Source organism: Lynx rufus, unplaced genomic scaffold (genome assembly GCF_022079265.1).
Source record: "Lynx rufus isolate CCGP_SWC_20201006 ecotype Redwood Valley unplaced genomic scaffold, mLynRuf1.p SCAF_3, whole genome shotgun sequence".
Classification (NCBI taxonomy): domain Eukaryota; kingdom Metazoa; phylum Chordata; class Mammalia; order Carnivora; family Felidae; genus Lynx; species Lynx rufus.
Window position 1 is genome coordinate 106939103 of NW_025814845.1, and position 22096 is coordinate 106961198.

General features: G+C 38.8%; 1 protein-coding gene across 7 annotated transcripts in view; it reads left to right on the forward strand.

The window, feature by feature from the left end:
• The window catches only part of CUNH4orf33 (chromosome unknown C4orf33 homolog), a 135286-nt gene that overhangs the window by 86763 nt on the left and 26427 nt on the right, over positions 1–22096 (forward strand). For 2 of the 7 annotated variants that reach the window (XR_006964342.1, XM_047091571.1), the window contains exon 8: positions 18640–18688. The exons of the other annotated variants lie outside the window; for them this stretch is intronic. Coding sequence is in view for 1 of the 2 variants with exons in the window: in XM_047091571.1 (XP_046947527.1) it covers positions 18640–18656 (17 nt within the window). In the remaining variant the exon portion in view is untranslated. The remainder of the gene's footprint in view (positions 1–18639; positions 18689–22096) is intronic. 7 annotated transcript variants of the gene reach the window in all.

The window sequence follows — 22096 nt, forward strand, 5'->3', positions numbered from 1 at the left end:
GTGGATGGAACTGGAGAGTGTGATGCTAAGTGAAATAAGCCATACAGAGAAAGACAGATACCATATGGTTTCACTCTTATGTGGATCCTGAGAAACTTAACAGGAACCCATGGGGGAGGGGAAGGAAAAAAAAAAAAAAAAAGGACGTTAGAGTGGGAGAGAGCCAAAGCATAAGAGACTGTTAAAAACTGAGAACAAACTGAGGGTTGATGGGGGGTGGGAGGGAGGGGCGGGTGGGTAATGGGTATTGAGGAGGGCACCTTTTGGGATGAGCACTGGGTGTTGTATGGAAACCAATTTGTCAATAAACTTCATATATAAAAAAAAAAAAAAGAAAAATATGCTGAGTGGGGAAAAAAGGTTCTAGTGAGAAAAGCTTGGAAAGCTCTGCAGGCTCTGTCCCTTAGAGAGTCACTATGAATATTATCATATTAATAACTAAAAAATCCTTTAGAAATCTGTTTTATTTTTTATATTTTTAATTTTTTTTAAGTTGAGAGACAGCAAGCAGGGGAGGGCCAGAAAAAGGGGGAGACAGAGGATCTGAAGCAGGATCTGTGCTGACAACAGAGTCTGACATGGGGCTTGAAACCATAAACTGTGAGATCAGGACCTGAGCCGAAGTCAGACACTTAATCTAGTGAGCCACCCATGTGCCCTGAGAGATCTGTTTTATATTATTAACCCAAAATATCACATATTTGTCTACTGTACTTTTTTCTTTACATGGCAATATCAGTGACCATGCCAACTACCATTTACTGAGTATTTACTATGTGCCAGACACTATTCTAAACACTTCATTCATTAGTCCTATGACCCAGATACCATTTTTACTTCTGTTGCATAGATTAGGAAACTGAGACATAAGGCAGTTAAGAAATTTGCCCAAGATCATGTAAGTGAAGTAGGCATAATTTGAACTCAACTATTATTCTATGCTGCCTCCCACATTTAATACTTACTATCTATAAAAATTCTGTCGAATTAATATTTCAGTGAAATCATTCTGGGAAACAATTGGAACAATTGTATATATGTGTATTTATGTAAATTTGGAATAGAATATTTTGTATGGACAACAGATAAATTGCTTTAACATTTAATATTCACCAGCTAATGAGAATGTTATGCTGAATTTTTTAATTTTTAATCTTTAAGTTATATTGAATTTTCTAAAAAGTAGTTTGCAGGAATGTTGAATATAAAATTTTATTTTTTAAGGTTCTAGATTTTCCTTCTTCAGAATGTGAGTTTTTACAATCTTTACTTTCTTGACTTTTTCTGGATGTCTCAATATGATGATTGTTTTTTACTTATAGTTGTTGAATCTTTTTTTTTTTTTTCTGCAAAAACATCAATTGTTTCCACTTGGTCCCTGGCTTGGGAGAGGGCATCAGGGTGGTTAAAAAGCTACCTAGTGGCTGCACAGAGAGGCTCAGGCAAAAGCCTTACAGGAGGGGATGCCAGAGAGGCCCCTAGCCTGCTTGAGGGTGTGCTTTTCCAGGAAATACTGGCCTGGCCCAGCCTAGAGACCAGCCAGCCTGGGAGATCAGTCAAGTGGTTGCCATCTTCTTGATGAGTTTCACTTCCTCATCCAGGAAGTGGTTCTCCAGGAAGTTACAGGGATGTAGGTCTGGAATGCTAGGCGTACAGATACAAAACAGCCTGGTTCAGGGTTTCTCTAGACCATGGTAGCTTCCATGGCATCCAGAGTTTTACCTTACTCATCCTGGAATGGCTTCTGCATATCCTGGAAGAGAGCACAGCTGCTGAGTTGGTTTGCATCAAGAGACACTGGGATGCCTGGGTGGCTCAGTCAGTTCAGCATCTGACTCTTGATTTGGCTCAGGTCATGATCTCATGGTTGAGTTTGAGCTCTGCATCTGGCTCTGTGTTGTCAGTGCAGAGCCTACTTGGAATTCTCTCTCTCGCTCTTTCTGCTCCTCCTCTGCTGTGCACACACTCTCTCAAAATAAATAAATAAACCTTAAAAAAAAATTAAAAGAGACACTGTTGCCCTTGAGCTTCTCCTCAGCCAAGTCCAGCCAAGTCTCTGAGAAGCTTCTATACACTCCAGAGCCACATTGTCACAGTCAAAATAGAAGCCTAGAGAGAGTTAGGTGTAGAAGGACTGAAGATGTATGTTGATCAGGCGGTTGAGTGCTGTCTCCACCCTGGTGGAATAATTCTGATGAATGTGGGAGCTCACAGTTGATTGGCAATAAAGAGCTAAGCTCAAAATATGATGTTGGCTCATTGCCAGAGGCAGAGGATGGCTGAGAAGATGGTTCCAAAGGTTGCAACTGGAAAAGAAGTTGGAGGGTGGTCTGAGGCTGGAAGAAGGGACATCTATGGGTCTGTTTGGTTCAAACACTGTTGAAGCAAGAGACAGGTCTGTGGGACTGCTAGATGTACTGCTTTGAAATGTTGTTTTGTTTTGTTTTTGTAAAACAAGAAGAAACAGTACCTCAAGGTGGAACTCTGCTGGTAAATTCTCTTTTAATGCATACTAAAGCTGCTTGCTTCTTAAGGACAGCTTTCCAAACAGTTTTTTAAAGTCATTAAACTCTCAAACATTCTGTTTGGTTTGCAAAATATGGATGAGTCCCACCCATAATTATTATGGTAGGCATTGTACAAAGCTAGAAGCATTAAAGCAGACTATGCAATTCCTCTGAAATGCAAAATCACACAGGTAACAGGGATTATGGTATTTCCTAAGGCTGACCCACTTCCTGGCTTAAATCACTTCCTGATTTAAATTCATCAGGACCAGTGACTTTTCATGAAACTAGTCTGATAGAGCTGAAAACTGTACAGAGCTTCTAGATAGTCACGATACCTAGTGTTTTTTTTTCCTTAGGGTGCTATTATTAGAATATTAATTCAACTTCACTAAGTTCTATACCTCTCCCATGGTTTATAGACCCTAAGTCAACAAGCACACAAAATTTAGAAGCTAATTTCCTAATGAGATGAATTCTGAGCTCCAAAGCCTTTGTTTTAAACTTTAAAATTATAAAATTTATAGTGATATATTCAGCTCTGTCGGTGGCATCACTTGCTTCTATACAAAGTCCGTACGAGGGTATATGGATTCTTCTGGCCCTAATTGTGCTGGACAAACAATATTGATGTCTGTAAAGATGTTCAGTCAAGAAGTATGGTTTAGAGATGCATTGCATGGCTCTAGCTTTAAAGAAAAAATTCTTTAGATGTTATTTGGATAATTAAATACAATTTTACCACACGGAAAAAGCACTTACCACATCTAGTCTATTTGAATCACTTCACATTCTGCCTGTTGAAAATGCTATCCTGGACATTTCTCAGTGACAGCCAGCCATCTAAGGATGTTCTTCACCTCCTAAAATTAACCTCACCCATAGATTTATCTTTTGGTAAAGTTTTTGCTTGAAGTGCTTGTTTATGCTATGTTCTTCTCCCAAGGCTTCTTTTAGGATTTCTTAGATGCAACAAATTATCAAATTCAGTTACATGTAGCTGAGTCATGAACCTATAATTTTTCTAAAAAGATCATATATTTTGTGTATTTTTCTCCTTTGTTGATAAAAGAAAATTATATACATTGTACAATACTTAGGAAATAATAAAAAGTACACGAATAAAAGTAATCTGTAATATTACTACCCAGATAAAATCACTATTCACTTTTGGACATATAACCATGCATCCCAATGGCTGAATATGGCCAGCAGAATTTTTTGTTTTATTTTTATTATTTTTTTAAACAGACCTTATTGTCAAGTTGACTAATATACAGAGTATACAGTCTGCTTTTGGTTTGGGGGGTATATTCCCATGATTCATTGCTTACATACAACACCCAGTGCTCATCCCAACAAGTGCCCTCCTCAATGCCCATCATCCATTTTCCCATCTCCTCTTCCCCCCTCCCCTGCCCGCCTCCATCAACCCTCAGTGTGCTGTCTGTATTTAAGAGTCTCTATTGGGGCGCCTGGGTGGCACAGTCGGTTAAGCGTCCGACTTCAGCCAGGTCACGATCTCGCGGTCCGTGAGTTCGAGCCCCGCATCAGGCTCTGGGCTGATGGCTCGGAGCCTGGAGCCTGTTTCCGATTCTGTGTCTCCCTCTCTCTCTGCCCCTCCCCCGTTCATGCTCTGTCTCTCTCTGTCCCCCAAAAAATAAAATAAAACGTTGAAAAAAAAAAAGAGTCTCTTATGGTTTGCTTCCTTCCCTCTCTGTAACTATTTTAGATTTTTGTAAAGCTTACAATGTGTTTTTACAATTTACAAGACTCAGAGTGCTCCTCGTGGTTACAGAGCATGCGTGGTCCTCCACATAGCTGAGGGAGCGATCTCTGAATCACAATACAACATTTTTAAAAACACATTATAGTATTGTTGTGGAAAATAGGCAGAAGCATCAGCATTAGATTCTTTCAGTCTCAAGTCCCAAATTCCCAGTAAGATAATTTGGTTTCCACTGCATTCCTCTTCTTTAGAGAAAAAAGGTAGGTGGCAGAGGGAACCGCCATGTTATTCTTGTGTTTGGAACTACTAACATTGCTAAAATGCTTCATTACTTTGGATGTGTATACCTAAACTTTTGCACATCTATCAAGCAGTTCTGATACTCATTTCTTTCACTAAAGTAAACTCTGAGATGAGGAGTCAACCAATGAAGATTTTTTTTTCAATGAGGCATTTTAAAACACGATATTGTTTTAGATAACAGTAATAATAATGACTAACACTAATGTAATGCTAACATTGTGTAGGATGCCATTCTAAGCACTTTTCACCTTTCAAACGCTTTAAGCACACCATAATCCATTTTTCAGGTGAGGAAACGTATCTCTGTTGGATAACTTGACCAAGGTCTCATGGCTAGTAGGTGCCAGAGTCTAAATTTGAATCCAGGTTATCTGGCTTCAGAGTCCATGCTTTTTAATCCCCATACTATACTGCATCTGTTGATCACTTAATAATTATTATATTAACTTGAATTGCTAGTTTAATTTCTTCAAAATGAATCATTTATTTTCTTCACTCTTATTAATTGTATGGGCATTCAGATATCAAAAGAGAATAATTTCAATGAGTAAAATGCAAATATTTTACAGTTTTAATCATATAAAGGCATAAAATATTAAAAACATGAAACAAAAAATAGTGCCCAAAGTTGAAAATCTTGAATATTCATGACTTGAAATATTTTGATTTATAAAGTTACCTCTATATATTTGTAAGTAAAATTGGAAGTCTCCTGTATTCATCAGAATTCTTTTATTTGTAAATGAAAGAAGTGAAACTAGGAAATTCGAGCAGAAAGAGAGAATTGTTGGCTCAAGAATTTAAGAAGATGAGAGGTGGGGTAGCTGGCCTGACTCAATCCAAAGATTAGGGTGATGGCAACAGATATTTTTCTTTTCTTCTTTTCTCTTCTCACACCCCCATATCTGACCCCCCCATTAATCTCTACATCTCTTTCTTATCTTCGTGTATCTGTCTTAATACTTTCCTTCTGTAGAGGCTTTTTTTTTTCCTTGTATGGTTCTCCAGCATCATTCCTTCCTTTGTTTTGTTTGTTTTGTTTTTATGAAATTTAGTGTCAAATTGGTTTCCATACAGCACCCAGTGCTCTTCCCGACAGATGCCCTCCTCATGCCCATCACCCACTTTCCCCTCCCTCACAGCCCCCATCAACCCTCAGATTGTTCTCAGTATTTAAGAGTCTCTTATGGTTTGCCTCCGTCCTTCTGTAACTTTTTTTCCCCCTTCCCCTCCCCCCTGGTCTTCTGTTGAGTTTCTCAGAATCCACATATGAGTGAAAACATGTGGTATCTGTCTTTCTCTGCCTGACTCATTTCACTTAGCATAACACTCTCCAGTTCCAACCACGTTGCTACAAATGGCCAATTTCATTCTTTCTCATTGCCAAGTAGTATTCCATTGTGTATATAAACCACAATTTCTTTATCCATTTGTCAGTTGATGGACATTTAGGCTCTTTCCATAGTTTAGCTATTGTTGAAAGTGCTGCTATAAACATTGGGGTATTAGTTCTCCTGTGCATCACCCTCCTGTGTCCCTTGGGTAAATTCCTAGCAGTGCTATTGCTGGGTCATAGAGTAGGTCTATTTTTAATTTTTTGAGGAACTTCCACAGTTTTCCAGAGTAGCTGCACCAGTTTGCATTCCCACCAACACTGCAAGAGGGTTCCCGTTTCTCCACATCCTCTCCAGCATCTATAGTCTCCTGATTTGTTCATTTTAGCCACTCTGACTGACGTGAGGTGATATCTGAGTGTGGTTTTGATTTGTATTTCCCTGATGAGGAGTGACGTTGAGCATCTTCTCATGTGCCTGTTGGCCATCTGGATGTCTTCTTTAGAGAAATGTCTATTCATGTTTTCTGCCCATTTCTTCACTGGATTATTTGTTTTTCAGGTGTGGAGTTTGGTGAGCTCTTTAGAGATTTTGGATACTAGCCCTTTGTCTCATATGTCATTTGTAAATATCTTTTCCCATTCCGTTGGTTGCCTTGTGGTTTCCTTTGCAGTGCAGAAGCTTTTTATCTTGATGAGGTCCCAATAGTTCATTTTTGCTTTTAATTCCCTTGCCTTTGGAGATGTGTCAAGTAAGAAATTGCTGCAGCTGAGGTCAGAGAGGTCTTTTCCTGCTTTCTCCTCTAGGGTTTTGATGGTTTCCTGTCTCACATTCAGATCCTTTATCCATTTTGAGTTTATTTTTGTGAATGGTGTAAGAAAGTGGTCTAGTTTCAATCTTCTGCATGTTGCTGTCCAGTTCTCCCAGCACCATTTGTTAAAGAGACTGTCTTTTTTTCCATTGGATATTCTTTCCTGTGTTGTCAGGATTAGTTGGCCATATATTTGTGGGTCCAATTTTGGAGTCTTTATTCTATTCCATTGGTCTATGTGTCTGTTTTTGTGCCAATACCATGCTGTCTTGATGATGACAGCTTTGTAGTAGAGGCTAAAGTCTGGGATTATGATGCCTCCTGCTTTGGTCTTCTTCTTCAAAATTACTTTGGCTATTCAGGGTCTTTTGTGGTTCCGTACAAATTTTAGGATTGCTTGTTCTAGCTTTGAGAAGAATGCTGGTGTAATTTTGATTGGGATTACACTGAATGTGTAGATAGCTTTGGGTAGTATTGACATTTTAACAATATTTATTCTTCCAATTCATGAGTATGGAATGTTTTCCATTTCTTTATATTTTCTTCAATTTCCTTCATAAGCTTTCTATAGTTTTCAGCATACAGATCTTTTACATCTTTGGTTAAGTTTATTCCTAGGTATTTTATGCTTCTTGGTGCAATTGTGAATGGGATCAGTTTCTTGATTTGTCTTTCTGTTGCTTCATTATTAGTGTATAGGAATGCAGTTGATTTCTGTACACTAATTTTGTACACTGTGTCTTTGCTGAATTCATGTATCAGTTCTAGCAGACTTTTGGTGGAGTCTATTGGGTTTTCCATGTATAATATGTCATCTGCAAAAAGTGAAAACTTGACATCATCTTTGCCAATTTTGATGCCTTTGATTTCCTTTTGTTGTCTGATTGCTGAAGCTAGAACTTCCAACACTATGTTTAACAACAGCGGTGAGAGTGGACATCCCTGTTTTGTTCCTGATCCTCAGGGGGAAAACTCTCAGTTTTTCCCCATTGAGGATGATATGAGCTGTGGGCTTTTCATAACTGGCTTTTATGATGTTTAAGTGTATTCCTTCTATCCCGACTTTCTCGAGGGTTTTTATTAAGAAAGATGCTGAATTTTGTCAAATGCTTTTTCTGCATCGATTGACAGGATCATATGGTTCTTTTCTTTTCTTTTATTAATGTGATGTATCACGTTGATTGATTTGCGAATGTTCAACCAGCCCTGCAGCCCAGGAATGAATCCCACTTGATCATGGTGTATAATTATTTTTATATGCCGTTGAATTCAATTTGCTAGTATCTTATTGTGAACTTTTGCATCCATATTCATCAGGGATATTGGCCTGTAGTTCTCTTTTTTTTTTTTTTTTGCTGGGTCTCTGTCTGGTTTGGGAATCAAAGTAATACTGGCTTCATAGAATGAGTCTGGAAGTTTTCCTTCCCTTTCTATTTCTTGGAACAGCTTGAGAAGGATAGTTATTATCTCTGCTTTAAATGTCTGGTAGAATTCCCCAGGGAAGCCATCTGGTCCTGGACTCTTATTTGTTGGGAGATTTTTGATAACAGATTCAATTTCTTCGCTGGTTATGGGTCTGTTCAAGCTTTCTATTTCCTCCTGATTGAGTTTTGGAAGAGTGTGGGTGTTCAGGAATTTGTCCATTTCTTCCAGGTTGTCCAATTTGTTGGCATATAATTTTTCATAGTATTCCCTGATAATTGCTTGTATTTCTGAGGGATTGGTTGTAATAATTCCATTTTCATTCATGATTTTATCTATTTGGGTCATCTCCCTTTTCTTTTTGAGAAGCCTGGCTAGAGGTTAATCAATTTTGTTTATTTTTTCAAAAAAACAACTCTTGGTTTCATTGATCTGCTCTACAGTTTTTTTAGAATCTATATTGTTTATTTCTGTTCTGATCTTTATTATTTCCCTTCTTCTCCTGGGTTTAGCCTGTCTTTGCTGTTCTGCTTCTATTTCCTTTAGGTGTGCTGTTAGATTTTGTATTTGGGATTTTTCTTGTTTCTGGAGATAGGCCTGGATTGCAATGTATTTTCCTCTCAGGACTGCCTTCGCTGCATCCCAAAGCATTTGGATTGTTGCATTTTCATTTTCGTTTGTTTCCATATATTTTTAAATTTCTTTTCTAATTGCCTGGTTGAGCCATTCATTCTTTAGTAGGGTGTTCTTTAACCTCCATGCTTTTGGAGGCTTTCCAGACTTTTTCCTGTGGTTGATTTCAAGTTTCATAGCATTGTGGTCTTAAAGTGTGCATGGTGTGATTTCAATTTTTGTATACTTACGAAGGGCTGTTTTGTGACCCATTATGTGATCTATCTTGGAGAATGTTCCATGTGCACTTGAGAAGAAAGTATATTCTGTTGCTTTGGAATGAATAGTTCTAACTATATGTGTCCAGTCCATCTGATCCAATGTATCATTCAGGGCCCTTGTCTTTATTGATCCTGTGTCTAGATGTTGTATCCATTGCTATAAGTAGGGTAGTAAGGTATACTGAAATTACCATATTTTTATCAATAATGATGCTTATGTTTGTGAGTACTTGTTTTATATACTTTGGGGCTCCTGAATTCAGTGTGTAGACATTTATAATTGTTAACTCTTCTTGCTGGATAGACCCTGTAATTATTATATAATGCCCTTCTTCATCTCTTGTTCCAGCCTTTAATTTAAAGTTCAGTTTGTCTGATATAAGTATGGCTACTCCAGCTTTCTTTTGACTTCCAGTAGCATGATAGATAGTTCTCCATCCCCTCACTTTCAATCTGAAGGTGTCCTCAGGTCTAAAATGAGTCTTTGTCGACAGCATATAGATGGGTCTTGTTTTTTTATCCATTCTGATACCCTTTGTCTTTTGGTTGGAGCATTTAGTCCATTTACATTCAGTGTTATTATTGAAAGATATGGGTTTACACTTATTGTGATATCTATAGGTTTCTTGCTTATAGTAGTGTCTCTGGTACTTTGTGGTCCTTGCAACATTTCACTCACAGAGTCCCCCTTAGGATCTCTTGTAGGGCTGGTTTAATGGTGATGAATTCCTTCAGTTTTTGTTTGTTTGGGAAAACCTTTGTCTCTCCTTCTATTCTAAATGACAGACTTGTTGGGTAAAGGATTCTCAGCTGCATACTTTTTCTGTTCATCACATTGAAGATTTCCTGCGATTCCTTTCTGGCCTGCCAAGTTTCAGTAGATAGGTCTGCTACTATCCTTATGTGTCTACCTTTGTATGTTAAGACCTGTTTATCCCTGGCTGCTTTCAGAATTTTCTCTTTATCCTTGTATCTTGCCAGTTTGACTATGATATATCATGCAGAAGATCGATTCAAGTTATGCCTGTAGGGAGATCTCTGTGCCTCTTGGATTTCAATGCCTTTTTCCTTCCCCAGATCTGGGAAGTTCTCAGCTATGATTTCTTCAAGTACATCTTCAGCCCCTTTCTCTCTTTCTTCCTCTTCTGGAATTCCTATTATACGGATATTGTTCCATTTGGTTGCCTCACTTTGTTCTGTAATTCTCCCCTCGTACTCCTGGATTTTTTTATATCTCTTTTTCTCAGCTTCCTCTTTTTCCATAATTTTATCATATAAATCATCTATTCTCTCCTTTGCCTCTTCAGTCCGTGCTGTGGCCACCTCCATTTTATTTTGCACCTCATTTATAGCATTTTTAAATTCATCATGACTATTTTTTAGTCCCTTCGTCTCTGTAGCAATAGACTCTGTTGTCCTCTATGCTTTTTTCCAGCCCAGCGATTAATTTTATGAGTATTATTCTAAATTCTTGTTCCATTATATCACTTAAATCATTTTTGATCAATTCGTTACCTGTCGCTACTTCCTGGAATTTCTTTTGAGGAGAATTCTTCCATTTGGTCATTTTGGCTAGTTTTCTGTCCTTATGTGTTTTAAAAGCTTGTTGTATGCTCTGTACCTTCAAGCACTGCTATATTAAAGGAGGGTCATACACTGTCCAAGGTCTGGCCCTTCAGGAGGTGTTTTTTCAGGGATTGTTACTTGCTTTCTGTTGGTGTGACCTTGGTTATTTTATTACCCTACTCATAGTAATATTTTGGGCCCTACACCATATGTGCTTTGATACGTTCCTTGGAGTAGCCCTGTAAAGGAAAACAGATAGACAAACAGGAGACAAAAACACGCAAACACACAAACAAATAAACAAAAACAAAAACCTAAAGACTAAAAACAAAAAACCCCAAAACACCGACCACAAGTAAAGAAGAGGGTGGAGGTGGTGCTGATGGAAGAGCACATACAAAGAGAGAAATGACAGGAGCGGGGAAGGGGGGTGGGAAGAAAAAATAAACATTGGTTCAGCAGAGAGACTAAAAGTCTTAATCCAGAGGGAGAGAGAAAGGAAAATAAAGAAGGAGGCAGGGAAAAAAAAATGAAGATAAAGTTACCCAGACAGAGAAAATATATGGCTTGATTATTTCAGAGAGAGAGAGAAAGGAGTGTATCGAAGGTGGTGTAGAACATGTATCAAGAAAATGGATTAAATATGTCTGTTTTGACAGACCAATAACCAGAGTAACCAGCCTAGGAGAGGGAAGAGATAAGGAGGAGAAATGGGGGTGGGGAGGAGAATATATCTATATATCCAGAATTGACCTAGAGTTAATCCAGGCAATGCTGCATCGCTTGTAGGTAATAGCTATCCGCAGGGTCTGTGCTGCTTTGGTGGATATGCAGTTACCCAGTACAAGGGAGTGTGGTTTGGCGTAATCTGAGCCTACCTCCACAATGGGCCCTGGGAGTGATCCCTGACGCTCCGCCTTGGCGGTGGTGGTGGGGTGGAATGGTGATTCCCCAGTCTCTTTTCCACAGAGCTAGACAAGGTGACCTCAGTTTGAGTCGTCCTCACTGCCGTGGGCATAGACGGGATGGTCCCTCTCACTCTGCCAATCCCCCGACCCTATGCTTGGCTAGGATTCAAAATCCTGCTCCGTGTGCTCTGGCGCTGGGGAAGCACCTCTCAGTGAGGCCTGATATGTGGTCCTGGCTGGCTTTGTCTGTGCCACTGCACTTCAGGGAGGACCGCCTTCTCCTACTATGGACTGAGCTGCCACCCTCCCCAAGAGCCCCTGGGGTGGTGGATGCAGGCAGCCTTTGTCTTTTCCCGCAGCACTCCAGGGAAACAGCGTTGTTTTCCTCCTGCAGACATCGCCCTCTGCCCAGCCACTGCGCCTGGGGATGGCGGACACAGGCAGGTTCTGTACTATCCCGCAGCCCTCCAGGGAGGGAACCACTTTCTCCAACTGCGGACTGAACCTCTGACCTACCACCACACCCAGGCCTGGCTTTCCTCCTCCCCAGGTGCGGAACAAGGAGCCATCCCCCGTCCAAAGAAAGTCCCACAGTTAGAGATCGGATTCCTCTCAGTCTCAATCTGAGGTCTTTCTCCTGTCCAGATACGGTCCTGCACTTCCCTAGCCGCTCTTTCTCTTCCCTTTGTCTCTCTGCAGAAGGGGTTCCTCCTCCTCCATGCCCACGTGGCCTTTTTTTTTTAATCTCCCCCAGTTCAGTTATCCACCTATCTTTTTTTCCAGCTTTCCCGTTTTCTTCCTAGTAGATTCAGTCTCTTTTCCTCCCAGGCTCTGGTGTTCAAAGTCATTTGGCTTCTACACCTCTTTGTTTGAGAGAGGTGGGAACTATGGATCCCCCCTACTTCTCTGCCATGTTGGCCCCTGTCCCCTGTAGAGGCTTCTCTTATGAGGTGGTGGTGAGGGAGATGACTCAGGCAATTGAAATTTGCAGTAATCCTAATTTAGCCACTATAAAGGAAACAGATTTCTTCTTCCCACTTCAGTATGTAAAGAGGCTGTGATATTGTAGTTGGCAGCCCTGTCTGAATCACAAAGTTTAAAGGTAAGGAGCAGTTCTTCAAAGGCTATAAGGCTTTTGAAAAAAAGGAGAAAGAAAATGTGATAGAAGTGACTGGTGTCCATTATATTTCCACATCTCCAGTACAGTCATTATATAATTCTTAAATATAAATCCTTGTGGGTTATTTAAGTTTTTCATTTTTCTTTCTTCTTTTCTATCTGCAACCCTGAATTTTCACAAATTTTTTAGTATACTCAATGGAAAACAAATGTGCATAAACCATTTGCCATACACCAAGGACTACTAAAATATGTTGTAGGGAGATAAGATTGGAATTACTAATATTTTAATTTCTTCTGTTAAAAGCATTTGTCTTATACTGTCCCAAGATTAATAAGAAAATCAGGAGTTTATCATTTTGGGTTTTCCAAGTTCTTATGTGTTAAAGATGTCTCTGAGTATCTAACAGGCATGTTTAATGAACTCACCAATTTATTGTCACTTTAAAGATTTTATTATTTAGATTCTGTAGAGAGGTAGGAATTTTACTGTAAGTAGTTTTTTTAAAAGTATTTTAATTCCAGTTAGTTAACATAGTGTTATATTAGCTTTAGGTGTTTAATATAGCCATTCAGCAATTCCATACATCACTTAGTGCTCATCATGACAAGTACACTCCTTAATCCCCATCACCTATTCCATCCATTCCGTCACCCCATCTCCCCTCTGGTGATCATCAGTTTGTGTAATTAAGAGTCTGTTTCTTGGCTTGTTTCTCTCTCTCTGTCTTCTTTTTCCCTTTTGCTCATTTGTTTTGTTTTCTTAAATTCCACATGAAAGAAATCATGATATTGTCTTTCTCTGACTGACTTAGTTCACTTAGCATAATACTCTCTAGCTCCATCCAAATGGCAAGGATTTTATTCTTACAAATGATTTCATGAGTAAGAAATCATTTTTTTTTGGCTGAGTAATATTGAATTATACACACACACACACACACACACACACACCACTTTATCCACTCATCAATCAGTGGACATTTGGACTGCTTCCATAATTTGGCTATTGTAAATAATGTTGCAATAAGCATAGGGGGGCATGTATCCCTTTAAATTGGTGTTTTTGTATTCTTTTTTTCTTTTAATTTTTTTAATGTTTATTTTTGAGAGAGAGAGACAGAGTACAAGCAGAGGAGGGGCAGAGAGAGGGGAGACACAGAATCAGAAGCAGGCTCCAGGCTCCAAGCTGTCAGCCCAGAATCTGACATGGGGCTCAAACCCACGGACAGAGAGATCATGACCTGAGCTGAAGTCGGATGCTCAATCAACTGAGCCATAGTCAGGCACCCCAGTGCTTTTGTATTCTTTGGGTAAAAACCCAGTAGTGTGATTGGATTGTGTAGGGTAGTTCTATTTATTTTTTATTTTTTTATTTTAGAGAGAGAGAGAGTATCAGCAAGGGTGAGGGGCAGGGAGAGAGAGAGAGAGAGAGAGAGTGAGAGAGAGAGAGAGAGAGAGAGAGAGAGAGAATCTTAAGCAGGCTCCATATTCAGTGCAGAGCCCTTTGTGGGGCTTGTTCCCATGACCCTGGGATCTTGACCTGAGCCAAAATCAAGAGTCAGACCTCAACCAGCTTAGCCACCCAGTTCTATTTTTAACTTCTTGAGGAAGCTCCATACTGTTTTCCAGACTGGCTGCACCAGTTTACATTCTCTCCAACAGTGCAGGAGGGTTCCTTTTTCTCCATATCCTCAACAACACCTGTTGTTTCTTGTATTGTTGATTTTTACTTTAAGTAGTTATTGCCTATATAACAGACCTTACCTTTATAAGACAGGATCCTGGAAGGAATTATATTATCTTGATATGTTAGAAGTCATACTTTATTTAATCTTAATAGAGCATTCTTCCATGTAGTTTCTAATTCTTGAAACAAATGTCCATAACAAAGAAAATTAAATCATTTTAATGTAAAAAAATGTGTTGATTACTGATTAATTTATTTAAAATAGGCAAATATCCTTTCTTCATGGAACTTTTATCCAATGAATTATAGTACATGGATTATAATATGAATGGTTATATTATTGACATTATTTTATATATGCTATGTGATTGACTTATAAATAGCATTTATTGAGGATTTACCATATGCTAGACAATGCTAATCACATTACATATATTACCTTATTCAGTTTTCACCTGGGAAGAAGGTATTATTATTTTGCCCATTTTACAGGTGAGGAAACTGAGGTATAAGAAACTGAGATAGGGGCGTCTGGGTGGCTCAGTTGGTTGAGCGTCTGACTTCACCTCAGGTCATGATCTCGCAGTTTGTGAGTTTGGGCCCCGGGTCGGGCTCTGTGCTGACAGCTCAGATCCTGGAGCCTGCTTTGCATTCTGTGTCTCCTTCTCTCTCTGCCCTCCCCGACTTGTGCTCTGTCTCTCTCTATCAAAAATAAATAAATGTAAAAAAAATTAAAAAAAGAAGGAAAGAAACTGAGATAGACTAAGTGGCAGAGCAGGGATTCAAACCTAGATTCATTCATCTTAGAAGCCTGCACTCTTAACCATAGCGCTGTATCATCTCCAGTGCCCTGAGCATTGGCAGGTATAGAGTAGGGCCTCAATAAATGATCATTGAATAAAAGTATTTCTGAGGGCCACTTATAACAATGGCATTGTGTTAGGCAGTAGAGATAGTGCAAAGATGGCATGATATAGTAAATTATGTTATTTGCTTTAATTAACTTATTAATAAATTGGAGAGAACCATTAACTAAGATGTTTATAAAGTGACAGAATCTAGGGGAGATGTAAATATAAGTATGGCAAAAGTCAAGAGACATCATGTTGTAAATTTAGTAAGTTACTTCATGATTGTAACATGAATCAATCAAGCAGTCTAAAACTGCTACCAAAAATGATGAATGAAAGGAATTTTCAATTCCAGTCAAATGAATTTCAGACCACGAGATATGATTTTATATCTATACTCTGAATCTGGAGCTTGCTCTCTAGATTTTCAAACATATTTGTTTGAAAGATGTTATGGTTATCCTGTTTTTTGGGGAGGGGGGAGACCTGTGAAACTTGGTGTTATATAAAAATGATAATTAAAATAATTTTTTTCTAATTATTCAGATGTATTTCCCAGTAACCTATTCCTTGGTTATAAATTGCAAATTTTAATGTTTTATTTTTATTTGAGAGAGAGACAGAGAGAGAGACAGAACGAAAGAAAGAAAAAGAGAGAGCGTGAGCGAGGGAGGGCAGAGAGAGAGGGAGATACAGAATCTGAGCTGTTAGCACAGAGCCCGACACAGGGCTTGAACCCATGACCCATGAGATCATGACCTGAGCCAAGGTCAGATGCTTAACTGAGCAACTCAGGTGCCCTCCAGACCTTTTTTTTTTTTTAATTTTTTAATGTTTATTTATTTTTGAGACGGAGACAGAGCATGAGTGGGGGAAGGGCAGAGAGAGAGGGAGACACAGAATCTGAAACAGGCTCCAGGCTCTGAGCTGTCAGCACAGAGCCTGATGCGGGGCTCAAACCCACGAACCGTGATATCATGACCTGAGCCGAAGTTGGACACTCAACCAACTGAGCCACCCAGGCGCCCCCCTCTAGACCTTTTTTATCTTGCCTCCCATTTTCTCATCCTCCTCCCAACTTTCCTTTTCCTACCTAATATGGAATTGCAGGATATTAGGCTGGAAGAAACTTTGAAGGTCATCTATTCAGTACTTTTATTCAATTCAGAAATCTCTCCTTCCATTTGTTGGTGGAGGACATTATCCAACCTTTGAGAAGCACATCTATGGGGCACCTGGGTGGCTCAGTCAGTTGAGTGTCTGACTCTTGATTTCAACTCAGATCATGATCTCAAGGTTGTGAGATTGAGCTCGGTGTGGGGATCCACACTGGGCATGGAGCCTGCTTAAACTTCTCTCTCTGCCTCTCCCTCTGTCCCTTCCCCACTCGTGTGTGCATGTTCTTTCTCTCTCTCAAAACAAAACATAATGATAATAAAAAGAAGGAAAAGCAGATCTAGTGTTGGAAGTGCAGTAGTTTCTAAAGAGTGCCAATATTAGAAAATAAATTTCTATATTTAATTGAAACTCACTTCTATACATTTGCTAGATGTTGGTCCTAGTTCTGCCTTTTAGATTAACAAAAACAAAGTTTATTTCTTATCTATGTGTTAAGTTTGGCCAAAAACCTAGCCACCTAGGCTATATCTACGTTCAGGGAGTGCTGGGAAATTTCTCTGCTTGCCAGGAAATCACAGGTTAGGTAAACCTAGTGATATCTATTATAAAAAGGTAGCAGGGGAGAATAGATATATATGGACAATCATCAGTAATTCTGCCTGTAGAAAACAGGAAAACAAATGAAACATCATGTTCTATGTTCTTTTCTGTGATGGTCAGTCAACTGTGGCCACAAGAGGAGACACAGGAGATTCTCAGGAAAACTAAGTTTATTATATGCATAGGTCCTAGAAACAGGAGGCATGCCATGCATGCCATGAAGGGCTACATGGGAAAACACTAGCATGGATTGGGAGGCTGAAAGGGCAAGAGGTAGGAGAGCACCCAAGTCACTGCCTTTATTGGAGTTTCTGAGAGAAAGGCAAGGCAGAACAAGGAAAACAGTTTAGGATTGATTAGTTTGAATACTTTTGGTGAGCTCTAAGCTCTAAGAGTGGTCCCTAGTTGCCTTGTACCTGGCCCTGGGATGATTAAGGTATAGGAACATTTCCTCCTGAGTTGTATGGCCAGATAGAGGACGTATACCTTTGGATTAGTGTGCATATCAAAGACATGTTCCCAGCTGGGCCCTTAGCTATCTCTAAGAATTGGCTAGCCCAGGGAGTGGCAATCTCTCTCCAAACAGAAATGTTTTGTTTTTTTTTAAGATGTCAAAACATCATAATATACAGAAAATAAAATACGTAATAGTATACATCATTGTAAGAAATTTAAAATTTGGGGTCAAACAGGGTTAAATTGAGTGACATTTTTTGCCCATTATTAAAAATGAATTAAGTATGTTAGTAATTAATTTTAAAGAAATCAAAATTTAAAATACTGCAATTTAATTAGCTTATGTTACTAACTTTGAACACTACTAATATAATCTTAATTTTTAATTTTAAAAATATCATGACTGGGAACCTGAATTCTTTTGGGGGGGAACAGGGGGAATCTGAATCCTTAAGAGATACTTTCAAGATATTCATTCCTTAAGATATTTGATGAGGCAAGTTTAGCTTCTGAACTTATCAAATATAACATTGGGCAAGTATGTAGTTGGCTGAAATACACCTATCTCTTATGTGAAGGGCAATAAATTGACTGGGTTGGGTAGATGCTGTTACACTGCCATCTCTGACTATTTTGTGAGTGGAGTACTTTAGCATATCATGTACAGTGTGCTGAACATTATTAACATGAATCCAAACACCTCATCCTGAAATTGATGTTCTTTTTATCTAGCAATTAACTTCCGCTGTTAATAGAAATACAGCTGAAAATTTAGATGAAGTTTAGATTTATGGACAGTGTTTAGTAGGTTTTTTATAAGTTGAAGAGATTTATATAATCTACACAAGTGGAAAACCCAAACCTCTTCCTTTTAACTTTGTAAATGCAAGTACTCTGTGTCCCCATCATCACTTGCTTGTAACTTCAATCAGTTAAGTAGCCTGCAGTTTTCTGAGAATGAGCTACTGGAAAATAAAGAATAAGATTAGATAACAATGAAAATTGGATGCCATTTTAATTTGAAAATGCCTGAATTATTATTATTTAAAAAAATTTTTTTTAACGTTTATTCATTTTTGAGAGACAGGGAGAGACAGAGCATGAGCAGGGGAGGGGCAGAGAGAAAGGGAGACACAGAATCTGAAGCAGCTCCAGGCTCCGAGCTGTCAGCACAGAGCCGGACGTGGGGCTCAAACCCACGAGCTGTGAGATCATGACCTGAGCCGAAGTCAGACGCTCAACCGACTGAGCCACCCAGGCGCCCCATGAAAATGCCTGAATTATTGAGCCTAATTTCAACTTTATCATTATGATTCTCTTTATTCACTTAGGCATGGACAGCATCTAGTCCTACTGCTTTCCAGTGCTGATGCATTTGCCGTGAGTACTACAAATTTCTACTCAATCAAATTGACCTTTGTGTTAAAATTACTGTGTCTTTTAAAGGCAGGTTTAAATGTTTTCAGAAATTTGAATACTTATATACTTGGTATTTAACCTTTATCTTCTTTGAAGTTATGGGAAAAAGAAGCAAAATAAGAAAGTGTAAGGGCTTGAGTAGGGCTGATGTGCATGAGGCTATTTTTTTTTTTTTTTTTTTAATGAATCACTGCTTTGGATGGTTTATGGGTAGGTCATTAATAAGGCTTGTTGTTTTCCATGTGCCCTTGCTCACTCTCCAGTTCCATCCATGTTGCTACAAAGAGCCATATTTCATTCTTTCTCATTGCCACCTAGTACTCCATTGTGTATATAAACCACAATTTCTTTATCCATTCATCAGTTGATGGACATTTAGGCTGTTTCCATAATTTGGCTATTGTTGAGAGTGCTGCTATAAACTTTGGGGTACAAGTGCCCCTATACATCAGTACTCCTGTATCCCTTGGGTGAATTCCTAGCAGTGCTTTTGCTGGGTCATAGGGTAGATCTATTTTTAATTTTTTGAGGAACCTCCACACTGTTTTCCAGAGTGGCTGCACCAGTTTGCATTCCCACCAACAGTGTAAGAGGGTTCCCGTTTCTCCACATCCTCTTCCGTTTCTCCACATAGTTTCCTGATTTGTTCATTTTGGCCACTCTGACTGGCGTGAGGTGATATCTGAGTGTGGTTTTGATTTGTATTTCCCTGATGAGGAGTGACGTTGAGCATCTTTTCATGTGCCTGTTGGCCATCTGGATGTCTTCTTTAGAGAAGTGTCTATTCATGTTTTCTGCCCATTTCTTCACTGGGTTATTTGTTTTCCGGATGTGGAGTTTGGTGAGCTCTTTAGAGATTTTGGATACTAGCCCTTTGTCTCACATGTCATTTGCAAATATCTTTTCCCATTCCATTGGTTGCCTTGTAGTTTTGTTGGTTGTTTCCTTTGCTGTGCAGAAGCTTTTTGTCTTCATAAGGTCCCAGTAATTCATTTTTGCTTTTAATTCCCTTGCCTTTGGGGATGTGTCAAGTAAGAAATTGCTGCAGCTGAGGTCAGAGAGGTCTTTTCCTGCTTTCTCCTCTAGGGTTTTGATGGTTTCCTGTCTCACATTCAGGTCCTTTATCCATTTTGAGTTTATGTTTGTGAATGGTGTGAGAAAGTGGTCTAGTTTCAATCTTCTGCATGTTGCTGTCCAGTTCTCCCAGCACCATTTGTTAAAGAGACTGTCTTTTTTCCGTTGGATATTCTTTCCTGTGTTGTCAGGATTAGTTGGCCATATATTTGTGGGTCCAATTTTGGAGTCTTTATTCTATTCCATTGGTCTATGTGTCTGTTTTTGTGCCAATACCATGCTGTCTTGATGATGACAGCTTTGTAGTAGAGGCTAAAGTCTGGGATTGTGATGCCTCCTGCTTTGGTCTTCTTCTTCAAAATTACTTTGGCTATTTGGGTCTTTTGTGGTTCTGTACAAATTTTAAGATTGCTTGTTCTAGCTTCGAGAAGAATGCTGGTGCAATTTTGATTGGGATTACATTGAATGTGTAGATAGCTTTGGGTAGTATTGACATTTTGACAATATTTATTCTTCCAATCCATGAGCAGGGAATGTCTTTCCATTTCTTTATATCTTCTTCAATTTCCTTCATAAGCTTTCTATAGTTTTCAGCATACAGATCTTTTACATCTTTGGTTAGATTTATCCCTAGGTATTTTATGCTTCTTGGTGCAATTGTGAATGGGATCAGTTTCTTGATTTGTCTTTCTGTTGCTTCATTATTAGTGTATAAGAATGCAACTGATTTCTGTACATTGATTTTGTATCCTGCAACTTTGCTGAATTCATGTATCAGTTCTAGCAGACTTTTGGTGGAGTCTATTGGGTTTTCCATGTATAATATCATGTCATCTGCAAAAAGCGAAAGCTTGACTTCATCTTTGCCAATTTTGATGCCTTTGATTTCCTTTTGTTGTCTGATTGCTGATGCTAGAACTTCCAGCACTATGTTAAACAACAACGGTGAGAGTGGGCATCCCTGTCGTGTTCCTGATCTCAGGGTAAAAGCTCTCAGTTTTTCACCGTTGAGGATGATGTTAGCTGTGGGCTTTTCATAAATGGCTTTTATGATGTTTAAGTATGTTCCTTCTTTCCCGACTTTCTCGAGGGTTTTTATTAAGAAAGTGCTGAATTTTGTCAAATACCTTTTCTGCATCGATTGACAGGATCATATGGTTCTTTTCTTTTCTTTTATTAATGTGATGTATCACATTGATTGATTTGCGAATGTTCAACCAGCCCTGCATCCCAGGAATGAATCCCACTTGATCATGGTGAATAATTCTTTTTATATGCTGTTGAATTCAATTTGCTAGTATCTTATTGAGAATTTTTGCATTCATATTCATCAGGGATATTGGCCTGTAGTTCTCTTTTTTGCTGGATCTCTGTCTGGTTTGGGAATCAAAGTAATGCTGGCTTCATAGAATGAGTCTGGAAGTTTTCCTTCCCTTTCTATTTCTTGGAATAGCTTGAGAAGGATAGTTATTATCTCTGCTTTAAACGTCTGGTAGAACTCCCCTGGGAAGCCGTCTGGTCCTGGACTCTTATTTGTTGGGATATTTTTGATGACTGATTCAATTTCTTCTCTGGTTATGGGTCTGTTCAAGCTTTCTATTTCTTCCTGTTTGAGTGTTGGAAGAGTGTGGGTGTTTAGGAACTTGTCCATTTCTTCCAGGTTGTCCAGTTTGTTGGCATATAATTTTTCATAGTATTCCCTGATAATTGCTTGTATTTCTGAGGGATTGGTTGTAATAATTCCATTTTCATTCATGATTTTATCTATTTGGGTCATCTCCCTTTTCTTTTTGAGAAGCCTGGCTAGAGGTTAATCAATTTTGTTTATTTTTTCAAAAAAACAACTCTTGGTTTCATTGATCTGCTCTACAGGTTTTTTAGAATCTATATTGTTTATTTCTGTTCTGATCTTTATTATTTCCCTTCTTCTCCTGGGTTTAGCCTGTCTTTGCTGTTCTGCTTCTATTTCCTTTAGGTGTGCTGTTAGATTTTGTATTTGGGATTTTTCTTGTTTCTGGAGATAGGCCTGGATTGCAATGTATTTTCCTCTCAGGACTGCCTTCGCTGCATCCCAAAGCATTTGGATTGTTGTATTTTCATTTTCGTTTATTTCCATATATTTTTAAATTTCTTTTCTAATTGCCTGGTTGAGCCATTCATTCTTTAGTAGGGTGTTCTTTAACCTCCATGCTTTTGGAGGTTTTCCAGACTTTTTCCTGTGGTTGATTTCAAGTTTCATCGCATTGTGGTCTGAGAGTATGCATAGTATGATCTCAATTCTTGTATACTTACGAA